Raw genomic sequence first — 12397 nt, 5'->3', positions numbered from 1 at the left:
CTACTCCAAATTTTTCTTTTGTTTCCTTTACTGCTTGCTCAATATAGAGATTGAATAACATCGGGGAGAGGCTACAACCCTGTCTTACTCCCTTCCCAACGACTGCTTCCCTTTCATGACCCTCAACTCTTATAACTGCCATCTGGTTTCTGTACAAGTTGTAAATAGCCTTTCGCTCCCTGTATTTTACCCCTGCCACCTTTAGAATTTGAAAGAGAGTATTCCAGTCAACATTGTCAAAAGCTTTCTCTAAGTCTACAAATGCTAGAAACGTAGGTTTGCCTTTCCTTAATCTTTCTTCTAAGATAACTCGTAAGGTCAGTATTGCCTCACGTGTTCCAGTATTTCTACGGAATCCACACTGATCTTCCCCGAGGTCGGCTTCTACTAGTTTTTCCATTCGTCTGTAAAGAATTCGTGTTAGTATTTTGCAGCTGTGACTTATTAAACTGATGGTTCGGTAATTTTCACATCTGTCAACACCTGCTTTCTTTGGTAATGGAATTATTATATTCTTCTTGAAGTCTGAGGGTATTTCGCCTGTTTCATACATCTTGCTCACCAGATGGTAGAGTTTTGTCAGGACTGGCTCTCCCAAGCATTAGACTGTAGAATAGACAGATCATATTCCGACCTGGACCTACAATTTAAGAATCACCTCAAAGATTTCTAACCAACTAAGCTCATAAAGAAGGAAATAAAGAGAAGGAAAAGGGAAAAGGGAAACATGAAAAATTATGGCAAATTTGAAGGTGTCTGACACCCCCCCATCCCCAAAAAAAAGGGGGGGGGCCAGTAACTGTTACCATTTCCACTAGCAGAATTATAAAAGCTGATGCAAACCTACCCTACCGTATGTGTTTCATTACTAGAATCATGGTTAACAACCAACCATCATCCTAAGAAGCAGTTTGCTACAAAAGTACTTGAACAATTTCTCCCAGCACCCAGACAGAATGCTGTAATTCATTGATTGATGTGTTAGTCATGAGTTGATGAATTGATTTTACTTTCTGAGTACTCAATCTCAACATTTGAAAGTGGTTGGTGTCATGTAATGGATCCTCTTAGATTTAGTTCAGTTTTTTACATGTGCAACAGTGTTGACTTGTCATCAGGTTGTAAAATTGTGCACTGTACAAAGTGATTTTTTAATCCAGCATTGTTCATTTAGTGGCCAAAACATGCAACACAAGATTTTGAAGGGTTGGTCTGCCTTTGCTGTTACTGCCTTCATTAAACTGAAGATGTTACTGCATGTTTGGTGTGTTTATGTATTTCATATGTTTTGACTGTTTTTTTTTTTTCTGGGTAAAACAGTGCAGTTTTTTTTAAGAAGCTCCTTAAGGAAAATTTATTTTTTAACATATTCTAACTAATCAAAATTATGAACTTTTACTGGCATTAGGTATCTACCTAAAAAGTTACCGTTACACCTATTCTAAACTTATGCCATTTATTGGTTGTCAGAATTTTGATGGTAAAAGGAGAAATAAAATAAAAAGAAACGGTTTACATCAATTTATATCTTCACTGCCTCATTAGTTTAGCCAGTCTCCTGTCGTACCACTATTTTTAATCATCACTGTCATAACAGGGCATCTGTGAAACTTACATCTTTGTTGTCACAAATATTTGGTTGTTTCTTCCGAATATGTTGCAACTTTTTGGAACCTAGAGCAGAGTTTGTCTTCTACTGATATGAGAACATTACATTGTCTTTTACTACAAAAACGTATCATCTGTCTGCCGCTCTCTCATCGGCTGTGTAAAACCAACACCTGACACACTCCCTATCATTTGCATCATACCTCACGGCGATCATCAGCAACATCGCTGCTCAAAACAAATAAGTATGCCACTGGTCTCGGTCTAGACTTTCGACACTACTGTTCAGTATTTGTCCAATTTTAAAGTCAGATTTGATTCTGAGTACAAATGGATTCAGGTAAACTGCAGTTTAAACATAATAGCCGTTCATAAAAAGCCTAAATATGCGTTGTAGGTTCCCATGGTTGGCAGCAGAACGAAATTTCTTGCCTGCTCACCATTCCCCTTCCAACCATGTTGTAGTTGTCAGCTAAGCTCCTGTGCCCTCCCAGCCTTCTGTAGCATTGTTCTTGAGTAACAATGAAACACTGATGACTGTACCTTCTAGTGTGCAGGTCATATGTAAACACAGCAACTAATACACTTTCACTCGCCCCGCGATCTAGTGCCTTCATTGGTACTATCTCCACAGTGGGCCTTTCTGCTACATTCTTGCAATAACAATTGCAGTCGGTTTAATGTGGTTTGTTTCATTTGTTAGACATTTAATTCTGGATCAATTTTCCTTCATCTGAGTGTCACCACCGTGTTCTAAAACTGGTTAAAAGCTGGTTACATTTCCTTCCCCTTAGTCTAATGCGTGAGAAGCTACCAAATTTTCATTTGCAATGCACTTCTTAAATCATTTGTTTCTCATAACAAAATAAAATACAGGCTTGGATTCAAAATTGTGTAATGGTTTTTGAAGGACAGGATTTTCAGCTTTGAATGTTGCCTTTACTTTAAAAGCAGCATAGATGTATGTATACAGTACCCATACATGTATGAGAACTTCTATTGCAAATCTATTCGAATACAACAAAAATTTGAGTGTTGATGGAATTTAATGATATTTCCTCTGTTTTTCACAAAATTGTCAATTTTTGTAAGCAGAACATTAGATTTTTGTAGTTCCTTTCTCACTTATCCTTCTGTTGCACTAGTGCTGCAAGTCAAATGGCACGTGGTTGAGTGAGCAACATTGATACTCTATCAAGCACTTCTGCATATCAGGAAATCTTGAGCCCATTCAAAAGAAAGTATCATTTGTAAACTCTACCCATTTGCTAATGTGCAATGTAGGGGTATAAAGGTTTAAAATATATGCACAGAAGTGGGCGACAGAAAAGTAGGCGTGGCACATTAACACACGTGGTAGGAAAATGCTCTTTAAATGCTCAAAAAAAATTTTTTTCAGTGAAGTACTTTTCAGAGAACTTAAAGACAACCTTAATCTATCGAAATATGATGAAAACCGAAAATAGATTTTTTTTTTACCTGAACCACAGTGTGGTCCCCTTAAGACTCTATTAAGAACTGGGAAAATGACATTGAACTGCATTGGTGAAGCTGAATGTTGGGTATCTTGTCTTCTGTTACTGGTTCTAAATACCTTTTTCCCAAGGTAGGAAATGTGTGACCTACTATGTGATTAGTGATTGATTCTCCTTCCCATTCTCTCAACCTCTCGCTTCCTCTCTCATATTAAAACACTCATTTTATGGTGAATAAAACATCCCTCTCATCAGACACAAATTTTGGGCTGTGAAAGGTGCAACTTCAAACATTTATTTGCTTTGAAACTTACCAGACAGTAGTAACATTGGCAGCAGTCACCTATAATACTGCCATAAACGCTTTGTGAGATGGACTGTCTTGGATTTGTTTTTTCATTTTGATGCATTTAATTGTGCCTCAGACAAACTTTCTCACTTTATATTTTATTGCATAATGTTCTAAATTTAAAGTGCATACTCGCTAAGAATTCCTCTCTTTTTTTTTCTATTCCTGTACTATGACCTTCCTCTACCATTTTCACATTTGCAGCAGCTGAGCAGCTGTCTTCATTAACAAATTAAGAAAAAGTTGGAGTAGGGGGGAGGGAGAGAGCATTGGAAGATAAACATACCTTCAAAATTTTGTTGACCCCTTGAATATTATAAAGACATAGTAAGTCTTCTCAATGCACAAAGGGAAACAATAATCTACTGTTTTACTGTTCGATGCCAAGTAATAAACATTAACAACGAAGTTGAAAGGGGCAGTCGGAGGTATAAGGGTGCTGCCAAAGGGTGTGTAACTTTCCTCCTTGAAGTTGATGCAGAATTATCATAATTTTATTTATTATTTGCTGTTTATAATGTGTTGCTTTTGCAGATACAGAAAATTTTTATGTTAAATGAATATACACACTGGCCCTAGTTAATTTTGTAAGTGCTAATTTTCATGGTTGACTTAATGTGTAATAAGAAGTTAGTTTTTTGGAAATATCAGTTATGTAAGTCCTAACTTCATTATTACAAATGATTTTAGAGTGAGGATAGCTAAATTTTTGCTTCTTAATTTCTATCAGTACCCCAGAGTCCTTAGTAAATCTTAATGTAATACTTAATTGGATAGATAAAAAAGTCTACTCACCTAGTGGCATCAGAACATGCACATAAAAGATGGTTCTAATTGGCAAGCTTATTTAGCCAGTGGCTCCCTCTTCAGGCAGAAGGGTTGAAGGGGAAGGAAGAAGGGTGAAGGAAAAGGAGTGGAGAGGTCTAGGAAAAGGGGTAGATTTCAGGAAAGTCACTCGGAACTGCGGGTCAGAGGAGACTTACCATATGGGATGAGAAGACTGATTGCCGGGGACTGCATCGGACGAGATTTGAAAACCTGAGAGCTTAAAGGTGGAAAACAGGGTAGTATGCAGACAGAGATTACTGCTTAAACATCATGTATGAGTTGATAGGAGTGAAAAGCTATGTGCGTTGTACATAACAGAGATGGAAAGGGGGCAGTGAAAAATAGACAGGAAAGACAATGAAAGATGTCGAAAACTAAAATGGAGTGAAGCAAAGAGTAGTTACAGTGAAGAAATGCTGAGACGGAAGAAATTAATGTAAATTAAGGCCAGGTGGGTGGTGAGAACCAAGGAAATGTTGTAGGGCTCGTTCCCACCTGCTGAGTTCTGAGAAACTGGTGTCTGGGGGGAAGAATACAGATGGTGAGTGTGGTGAAACAGGCGTCAAGGTCACAAATGTCATGTTGCAGAGCATGCATGTTGCAGTATACACCGTTTGCTTATTCCCATTCATCCTAACTGATAATTTGGTGGTAGTCATGCCAATGTAGAAGGCCAAACAATGTTTACTTAATAGCTGGTATATGATGTGTTGTTTTGCAGGTGGCTCTCCCTTTGATAGTATATGTTTTGCCAATAACGGGCTATTATAGGTGGTGCTGGGAGGGTGCATAGGGCAAGTCTTGCAGTGAGGATGCATAGGGCGAGTCTCGCAGCAGGGACAGTCACAAGGGCAGGAGCCATAGGGCAGGGAGATGGGTGCAGAAGGAGCGTATGATCTGACAAGAATATTTCAGGGATTGGGACGGTGAAGGAAAGCTATTCTAGGTCTGTGGGCAAAATTTCAGACAGAATAGATTTCGTTTTAGGGCCTGATTTTAGGAAGTCATGGTCCTGTCGATGTAGCTGATTAACGCATTCCAGACCAGGATAATACTGAGTCACCAATGGTCTGCTCCGAAGCTGTATTATGGAGGGATCAGCAGTACCAGGATTGGACGTGATGGCCTGGGAAATCTTCTTTCTAACTAGGCTGGTGGGGTAATTACTTGCATGAAGGCTAAGGTGTGAATGATGATGGTATATTCCTCCAAAGAGTCTGTATCCGAACAAATATGTTGGCGTCAGATGCCAAGGCTGTATGGGAGGGAACGTTTGACATGGAAGGCATGGCGACTGTCAAAATGTAAGTACTGTTGTTTGTTGGTAGGTTTGATATGGATGGGAATGTGTAGCTGGGGTTCAGTGAAGACGAAATCGACATCAAGGAAAGTGGCGTGGGATTCAGAATAGGACCATGTGAAATTTAATTGCGAGTAGGTATTCAGAGATTCCAGGAATTTTAACAGGTCAGGCTCCCCATGAGTCCATATAGTAAAGATGTCCTCAATGTATCTAAACCAAACCAGGGGCTGAAGACTTATGGATCCCAGGAAAGACCACTCCAAGTGACCCATAAAAAGGTTGGCATAGTAAGGAGCCATTCTGGTTCTCATGGCTGTACCTCTGATCTATTTGTATGTCTGCCCCTTATAGGTGAAGTAGTTGTTGGTAAGTATAAAGTTGATTAAGGTGAGTAGGAAGGATGCCATAGGTTTGGAAGCAGGTGGACACTGACTGAGGAAATGTTCAGCAGCTGACAGACCTTGCACGTGGGGAATGTTGGTATAGAGGGAGATGGCATCAATGGCGACAACCAAGGTGTGGTGGGAGTGGGACAGGTATGGATTTCAGACAATCTAGGTAATGGTTGGTATCTTTGATGTAGGAGGGAGTCTTTGTATTATGGGTTGCAATTGTTGATCAACTAACTAAGACAGGTATACATTCCATTGGTGCGTTGAAGCCAGCAACTACCATAGGTATTAGTCATTGTGAGGGTCCTGAGGTTTCAAGGAGAGACTGCAGGTCAGTTTGAATCACAGGAATGAGATCTTGATAGCAGACGCTGTATGTAGAGGTGTCAGACAGCTGGCTCAGACCTTCACTAAACCGAGCGAGGTGGCGCGGTGGTTAGCACGCTGGACTCGCATTCGGGAGGACGACGGTTCAATCCCGCGTCCGGCCATCCTGATTTAGGTTTTCCGTGATTTCCCTAAATCGCTTCAGGCAAATGCCGGGATGGTTCCTTTGAAAGGGCACGGCCGACTTCTTTCCCCGTCCTTCACTAATCCGATGAGACCGATGACCTCGCTGTTTGGTCTCTTGCCCCAAACGACCCAACCCCAACCTTCACTAACTTATGCCTTTTGGTTAAGTGCTACCGTGGTAGATTCTTTGTCTGCTGAGAGGATAATGATGGAGTCATTAGCTTTTAGGGAATGTAGAGCCTGGAGTTCTGTAGAGGACGGTTAGGGCCATGTTGTTGGGATCCGAGAAAGGGTTGTGAAGCAATACTGGATGTGAGAAATTCTTGGAAGGCTTGTAAGGGATGATTTTGAGGTACTAGTGGTGGATCAAGTTGGGATCATGGTCTGAACTGTTCAAGACAGGGTTCGATGTCAGGTTTGCTGTTGGAAAGGTTTTGGGATTGTACTGCAAAGTGATACTTCCAATGGATATTACATGTGAAGGAAAGTAGGTCCCTCACCAAAGCAGCATGATAAAATGCAGGCTTAGGGCTGAAAGTGAGGCCCTTAGATAATTCAGAGAATTCATGAGGGGAGAGTGCTTTAGAGGAGAGATTAAGGATACTGTACTGTTGTGACTGGATCTTGGGATTTTGGGTTATTGCTGTTGGTAAACCTTTCAGGATGTGAAGCCATGGTCCAAGAAACTCTTCTGTTCCTGACGTCTCGTCCAGGACTGCGCTGGACATCCTCAGAGGTGCTCCTCCACTGAGTCTTGCCGACAGTCAGTCGTCAAGACTCAACAGAGGAGTGCCTCTGAAGATGTCCAGCGCAGTCCTGGACGAGACATCAGGAACAGAAGAGTTTCTTTGACCTCGACCTCACATCCTGAAAGGTTTACCAGCAGCTATGTCATCTGGTTGTGAAAGCCTTCATTATGTGATTATGGGTTATTCTTGGTCTGGGAGGCAGTGGTAAAGGCTGTGGGATGTTAGCTGGCCAGAGTGGCTGAGCGGCTCTAGGCGCTACAGTCTGGAACCGCACGACCGCTACCGTCGCAGGTTTGAATCCTGCCTCAGACATGGATGTGAGTGATGTCCTTAGGTTAGTTAGGTGTAAGTAGTTCTAAGTTGTAGAGGACTGATGACCTCAGATGTTTAGTCCCATAGTGCTCAGAGCCATTTTTTTGTGGGATGTTAAGGAGATTGGCCAAGCTTGATTTGTAGGAGAGAAGTGGTGGTTGATAGTGTGGCTGCTTAGGAGGCTGCAGAGGGACAGGAATGGAAACACCACTGTTCAGGGAGTTTTGGAGAAGGCAGGATAGCTTTTTGAGGTGAAGACTGGCCTGTTGTTGCAGTTTGAAGTTGGCGTGGCAGATGATAGCATTCAAGGAAACATGAGCGGCACACAACTGCAGGATTTTGTAGAAGGAGAGAAGTCTGGTGTAGTGAAAATTTGCTGATGAGGCTTATAGGTCACAGATTAGCCAGGTAAGAGCAAGATATTTCTGTATTAGAAACTGTAAAAGAGCCTGGGAACATTTGAAAATGCCTGTTTCTGGATGCAGTCCTATCCTACACCAGGTTCTTTTTATAGTTTTTAACCAGAAAATCAGTGTCCATCACTTTCACTTCCTTTACAGCTCTCCCAAGTCAGGTAACATCTGGTTCCATGTACGAGTATGCTTTCCTTGTCCGCTTAGCTCTCTTCCTTCATCAGTGCCCATTCTGTTGGCCACTTTCTCTTGCTAGTGTGTTTCCATGTTTACTTCTAGTGACTGCAAGCCATTTTATAGGAACATACCTGAAATGCCGCTGATTAGGTGGGTTAATGACATCAGCAACTGAATTCTTGAATACTTAATTGTACTCACTCATAGAGGTAATTGTGACTTTAGACTGAGAATTTTTCTGTACAGCCAAAAATTGAGTTGTGTTGTAGAAATGAATGCCCAATCCGTTGGATAGATCTTCACTAATTTCACATTGTCAGAAGGGAGCTTCTTGTGTTATCAAATAGCTCAGCATATCTAACATTCTCTGGTTTTTGTTTTGCCCTCCATAGCTGTCAAACATCAGCCAGATGTGTGGATGCCACTACGACCTGTCTGTGTTAACCTGATTAAATGACTGTGTTCATAATTATAAGCTCTTCCTGTTTAATTTTGTCCGGAACTTTTATAAGGCTTGATGTACTCTCCGTCCACCATCCTGCATTGATACTATTTCACTCTGGTTTGCTGATGAAGCTGCATACTTGCAGTAAATATGAACCGGAAACCCACTTTAAGAGTGTGTAGTAAAAACAGTACCAGTAAGAAGAAAGCAGGGTCCTATGTTTTCCTAAACAAATGGTTGCTAAATGATTGGTGTACTGCTTATTAGAGGAAATCATGACTGTGGCCATATGAAAGAACCAATTTTTACATTAACATAATCTAACGTATTGCAGTATAAATTACTGTTTATAGATATGCTGATAATGAAGGTCTTATAATGAAGGTCTTATTATTAACATGCAGTAGAATAGCACAGAATAGGAGAGTTGCTGATTGAATGCTATTTCATGTGTTTTGCTTTGTTCCCCTTCAGCCAGTAGGCTTTGCTGATCTTTCATGGACTATCCCTTTTGGAGTTGGTTGTACACATATTCCATGATTAACATCCATGGTTATGTACTCTTTATATTTTATCCAACAAAAGCATCATAAATTTTCTCCATGCATTCATAAACAAGCCAAGCCAAGAAAAATGTGCCAATATGGCTGGGTAACAGCTGTTGTGCTACTGTTTATTGTTTCATAGTAGCATGTAGTAGGGACAACTTCATGGAACTTCCACAAACGGCTCAGCACTAACTTTCATAAAGCAATAAACTGGGAAAGCAGCATTATTGGGGTAAAATACATATGAGCACAAAGTGAGTTTTGCATCTTCTTGCCTTTATAGATAATGACAGTTGCTTAGGATACATCAAGTTGTGCTACTTTATTATGAAGTGAATTAACTTGGTTTTGTTTAACAGCCAGAAGTGAATACGTGAACTTCTGCATCTTTAGGCTATTTTGCAGGTACATTTTGGGGCAGACGTAAGCTGTTTTGCTTGTGTTTTAAGAACATAATCGGTAGACAGTATCACTGAAAACAAAATGACAACTCATTTTTGACAAAAAGTGGACTTACTACATTTTGCTTGTAGGCATGACAGTTAGTAACAGCAATGGGCATTTATGGATGCAACAATTCAATGGAGGCCAAATGTCTAATGACAATCAACCAAAACAATCACAAGCTTGCACTAGCTAGACTGACAACATGACCATGTAAGTGGAGACAATTGTTCTGGAGTTTTGCCTATTGGGTGTGAAAGATATTGCTTCTGTATAGGACATGAGTGCACAATCCTGCATGATCTTAAAATGCAGAAAGTGTCCTCCAGGTGGGTCTCATAGATACTAACGGCCAACCTCAAGGGTGTACACGTGCAGTTTGCCAGGCGACATTGACACTCGATGAAAGCATGAATATGTCTTTCTTTTCAATAACTGTGACAGTGTACGAGACATAGGCGTCAAATTTCAATCCTAAAACGAAGTGCCAGTCAGCCCAGTGGAATCTCATAGGCTCTATACTACCAAAAAATTTCACATAAGGGCTTGTCCTGAAGAAATAATGGTGGCCATGTCTTGTGACTGTGATGGTGTAATCCTTATTCATTGTGTTCCAAAGGGCATTATAGAGTTGGATGTGTGCAAGTACCCGTAATTGAGTATATTTTACATTTTAACATTAGTGATGATGTATGATGTGATCAAATTGCTGGCAACCAGTTGACCGCTTCGACTCTTGAGATGTGTTGCATAAAATTGATCGCTGTCTTATTGTAGTTAAATGCTATAATATTACTATTATTTGAAGAGTAACATGTGCAATATTATGTCCTAAAATGAGAAACATTAAAGTTTCATTTATAACAAAGAGTAGCATGTAATATAATTGGATTGTAGTTAAAATATTGATGACTTGACTTATGTCGTAATAAACTTTTTCAGGTATACCCGTTTGGGTGGGACGCAAATTATATGCCCGGTATGAGCAAACAAACAAACATAAACGCAACTTGGCCATTGCAGGCGGGGTCACTGCATCGGTAAGTACATTTAAAGACATTCTTACAGAACTGTACAAGGAGAACGAATAATGCTGTTCCAGAAAATATTTACAGTAAAATGAATGTGGGATTGACCCTTATTAATGGCAGTCACAGAATATGGTGGAAATGCCTGTCACTGATGTTGTGCAGTGCAGTTTCACCTGCAGACTTTGCTGGAGGTTTTGCCAAAACACTTCCAGTCTTAAACTCTTGCACGAACAGTTCCACACCTGGTTTCTATGAATTGTGCTTCCCACAACAATCGACAATGAACATGTGCTGTTATGTCGTGAGTACATTTTGTGTTTCATTCAACTGGTCACTACACTTATCAGCTCCTCTCACACTGACTCAAATGTAATGACACAGGAAACTGCTTGGAACACAGCTTATTGGGGGCTGTACATGTGCATATAGTTGACAGCATCCGATTAGTGCGTCAAAATTGTGATTTACAGCATTTTCTGTGATGGGCAATTCTCCTGTTCAATAACAAGGGTCAATTCCATGTCAGTCTTACAATTTGTTTTTTTTCATGCCAGTTTTATTTTGTCCACCCTGTAGTTAATGTATATAATTATGTTCTTTCGTTATATTCCTGTTGCAAGGGGGTTGAACCTAACATACTAGACTAGTATTTTAAACTATGCGCTCAAATGTACATTGCTCCATTTAACTGTATATAGCTACAGCTTCAGCCAGTGATAAGCTACATCATTACTATTAAATGGTGACAGTAATACTCTAAAATACATTTCATTTTATCTCATTTCCTCTTAAATCACTTGTTACAAAAATGTAATGATATGTATATGATACATAGATTTCCTTACCCTTTTTAAAGAATTTATAATTGGAAAGAAAACATAAATTTACAGAAATGCAATAGGTGTCATGCTTGGGCTTGAATCTTATTAGTCTAGGAGATACGATACCAGTCTATACCACCCTTGGCATGATCATTCTGAAATCCACACTTAATATGTTTGGCAGCATGTTCATAGAACTAGTTTGTTTGTTTCTTGACTGATCCACTCTCGAATAGCACATGGGTGAAATGAATGCCTAAATCTTTCTGTAAGAAACGTGTACTTAACATTATTTACTCGAAACATTGTAGTCTCAACACACTTAATATTCCTTTTTAACCTGAAAACACTTAATTCTCAATGCATTTACTTAACATTATTATTTCACCTAAAACATCGTTTTCTCATTGCACAATTGTCGATCTTCTTCTTTGTCTTCTTGTTGCTGAACTGCAGTACCTCCTTGTGCTTGGAGTATGTTGTACTAATCATGGGATACAGGAAATATCCATTTCAAGCTTGAGAGAATGTCTCTTAGCTTGTCTCCTTTAATAGGAAGAGGCAACAGATTCTAGGCAACCATTGTATGTATCACTAAACATTAATGTTGGGGTGGGACTTTATAGCTCAGCAGAAAATACGAGTTGAACACAATTTTTAATAATGAGTTTGCTTTGAGCAGTTACTGCTTGTGGTTGGTAAAACAGCTGTTTCAGTGTAGAGAAGCTGTAGAAACACTCTAGAGTCATACAAGTTACCTTGAATGGCTTCTTTCGCTGGGAAGTTCGTAGATCAGGTCCATAAACACTTTGATAATGTGAGGTGACATTTTTCTCCACCTGAACAAAGTCCCTGTCATTAGGTAGCCTGTTGTGTCCAGCCTGAGGAAAGGTGTTCTCTATGTATCTGTAACGACCAGACTTTTAACGGGCATAGCCAAAACGCCACTAAGGTCCAGTTCTTGTTTTGTCCACCACAGTTGTCGGAAA

The 12397-nt window shown here is 40.0% G+C and overlaps 1 protein-coding gene across 6 annotated transcripts in view; it reads left to right on the top strand.

The window, feature by feature from the left end:
• LOC126484410 (E3 ubiquitin-protein ligase RNF19A-like) overlaps positions 1–12397 on the top strand; it is a 373735-nt gene that overhangs the window by 288754 nt on the left and 72584 nt on the right. For all 6 annotated transcript variants that reach the window (XM_050107948.1, XM_050107917.1, XM_050107933.1 and 3 more), the window contains one exon: positions 10499–10596. In XM_050107948.1, coding sequence (XP_049963905.1) covers positions 10499–10596 — 98 coding nt within the window. The remainder of the gene's footprint in view (positions 1–10498; positions 10597–12397) is intronic.

Source organism: Schistocerca serialis, chromosome 1 (genome assembly GCF_023864345.2).
Source record: "Schistocerca serialis cubense isolate TAMUIC-IGC-003099 chromosome 1, iqSchSeri2.2, whole genome shotgun sequence".
Lineage (NCBI taxonomy): Eukaryota > Metazoa > Arthropoda > Insecta > Orthoptera > Acrididae > Schistocerca > Schistocerca serialis.
This window is presented reverse-complemented; position numbering and strand designations above follow the sequence as displayed.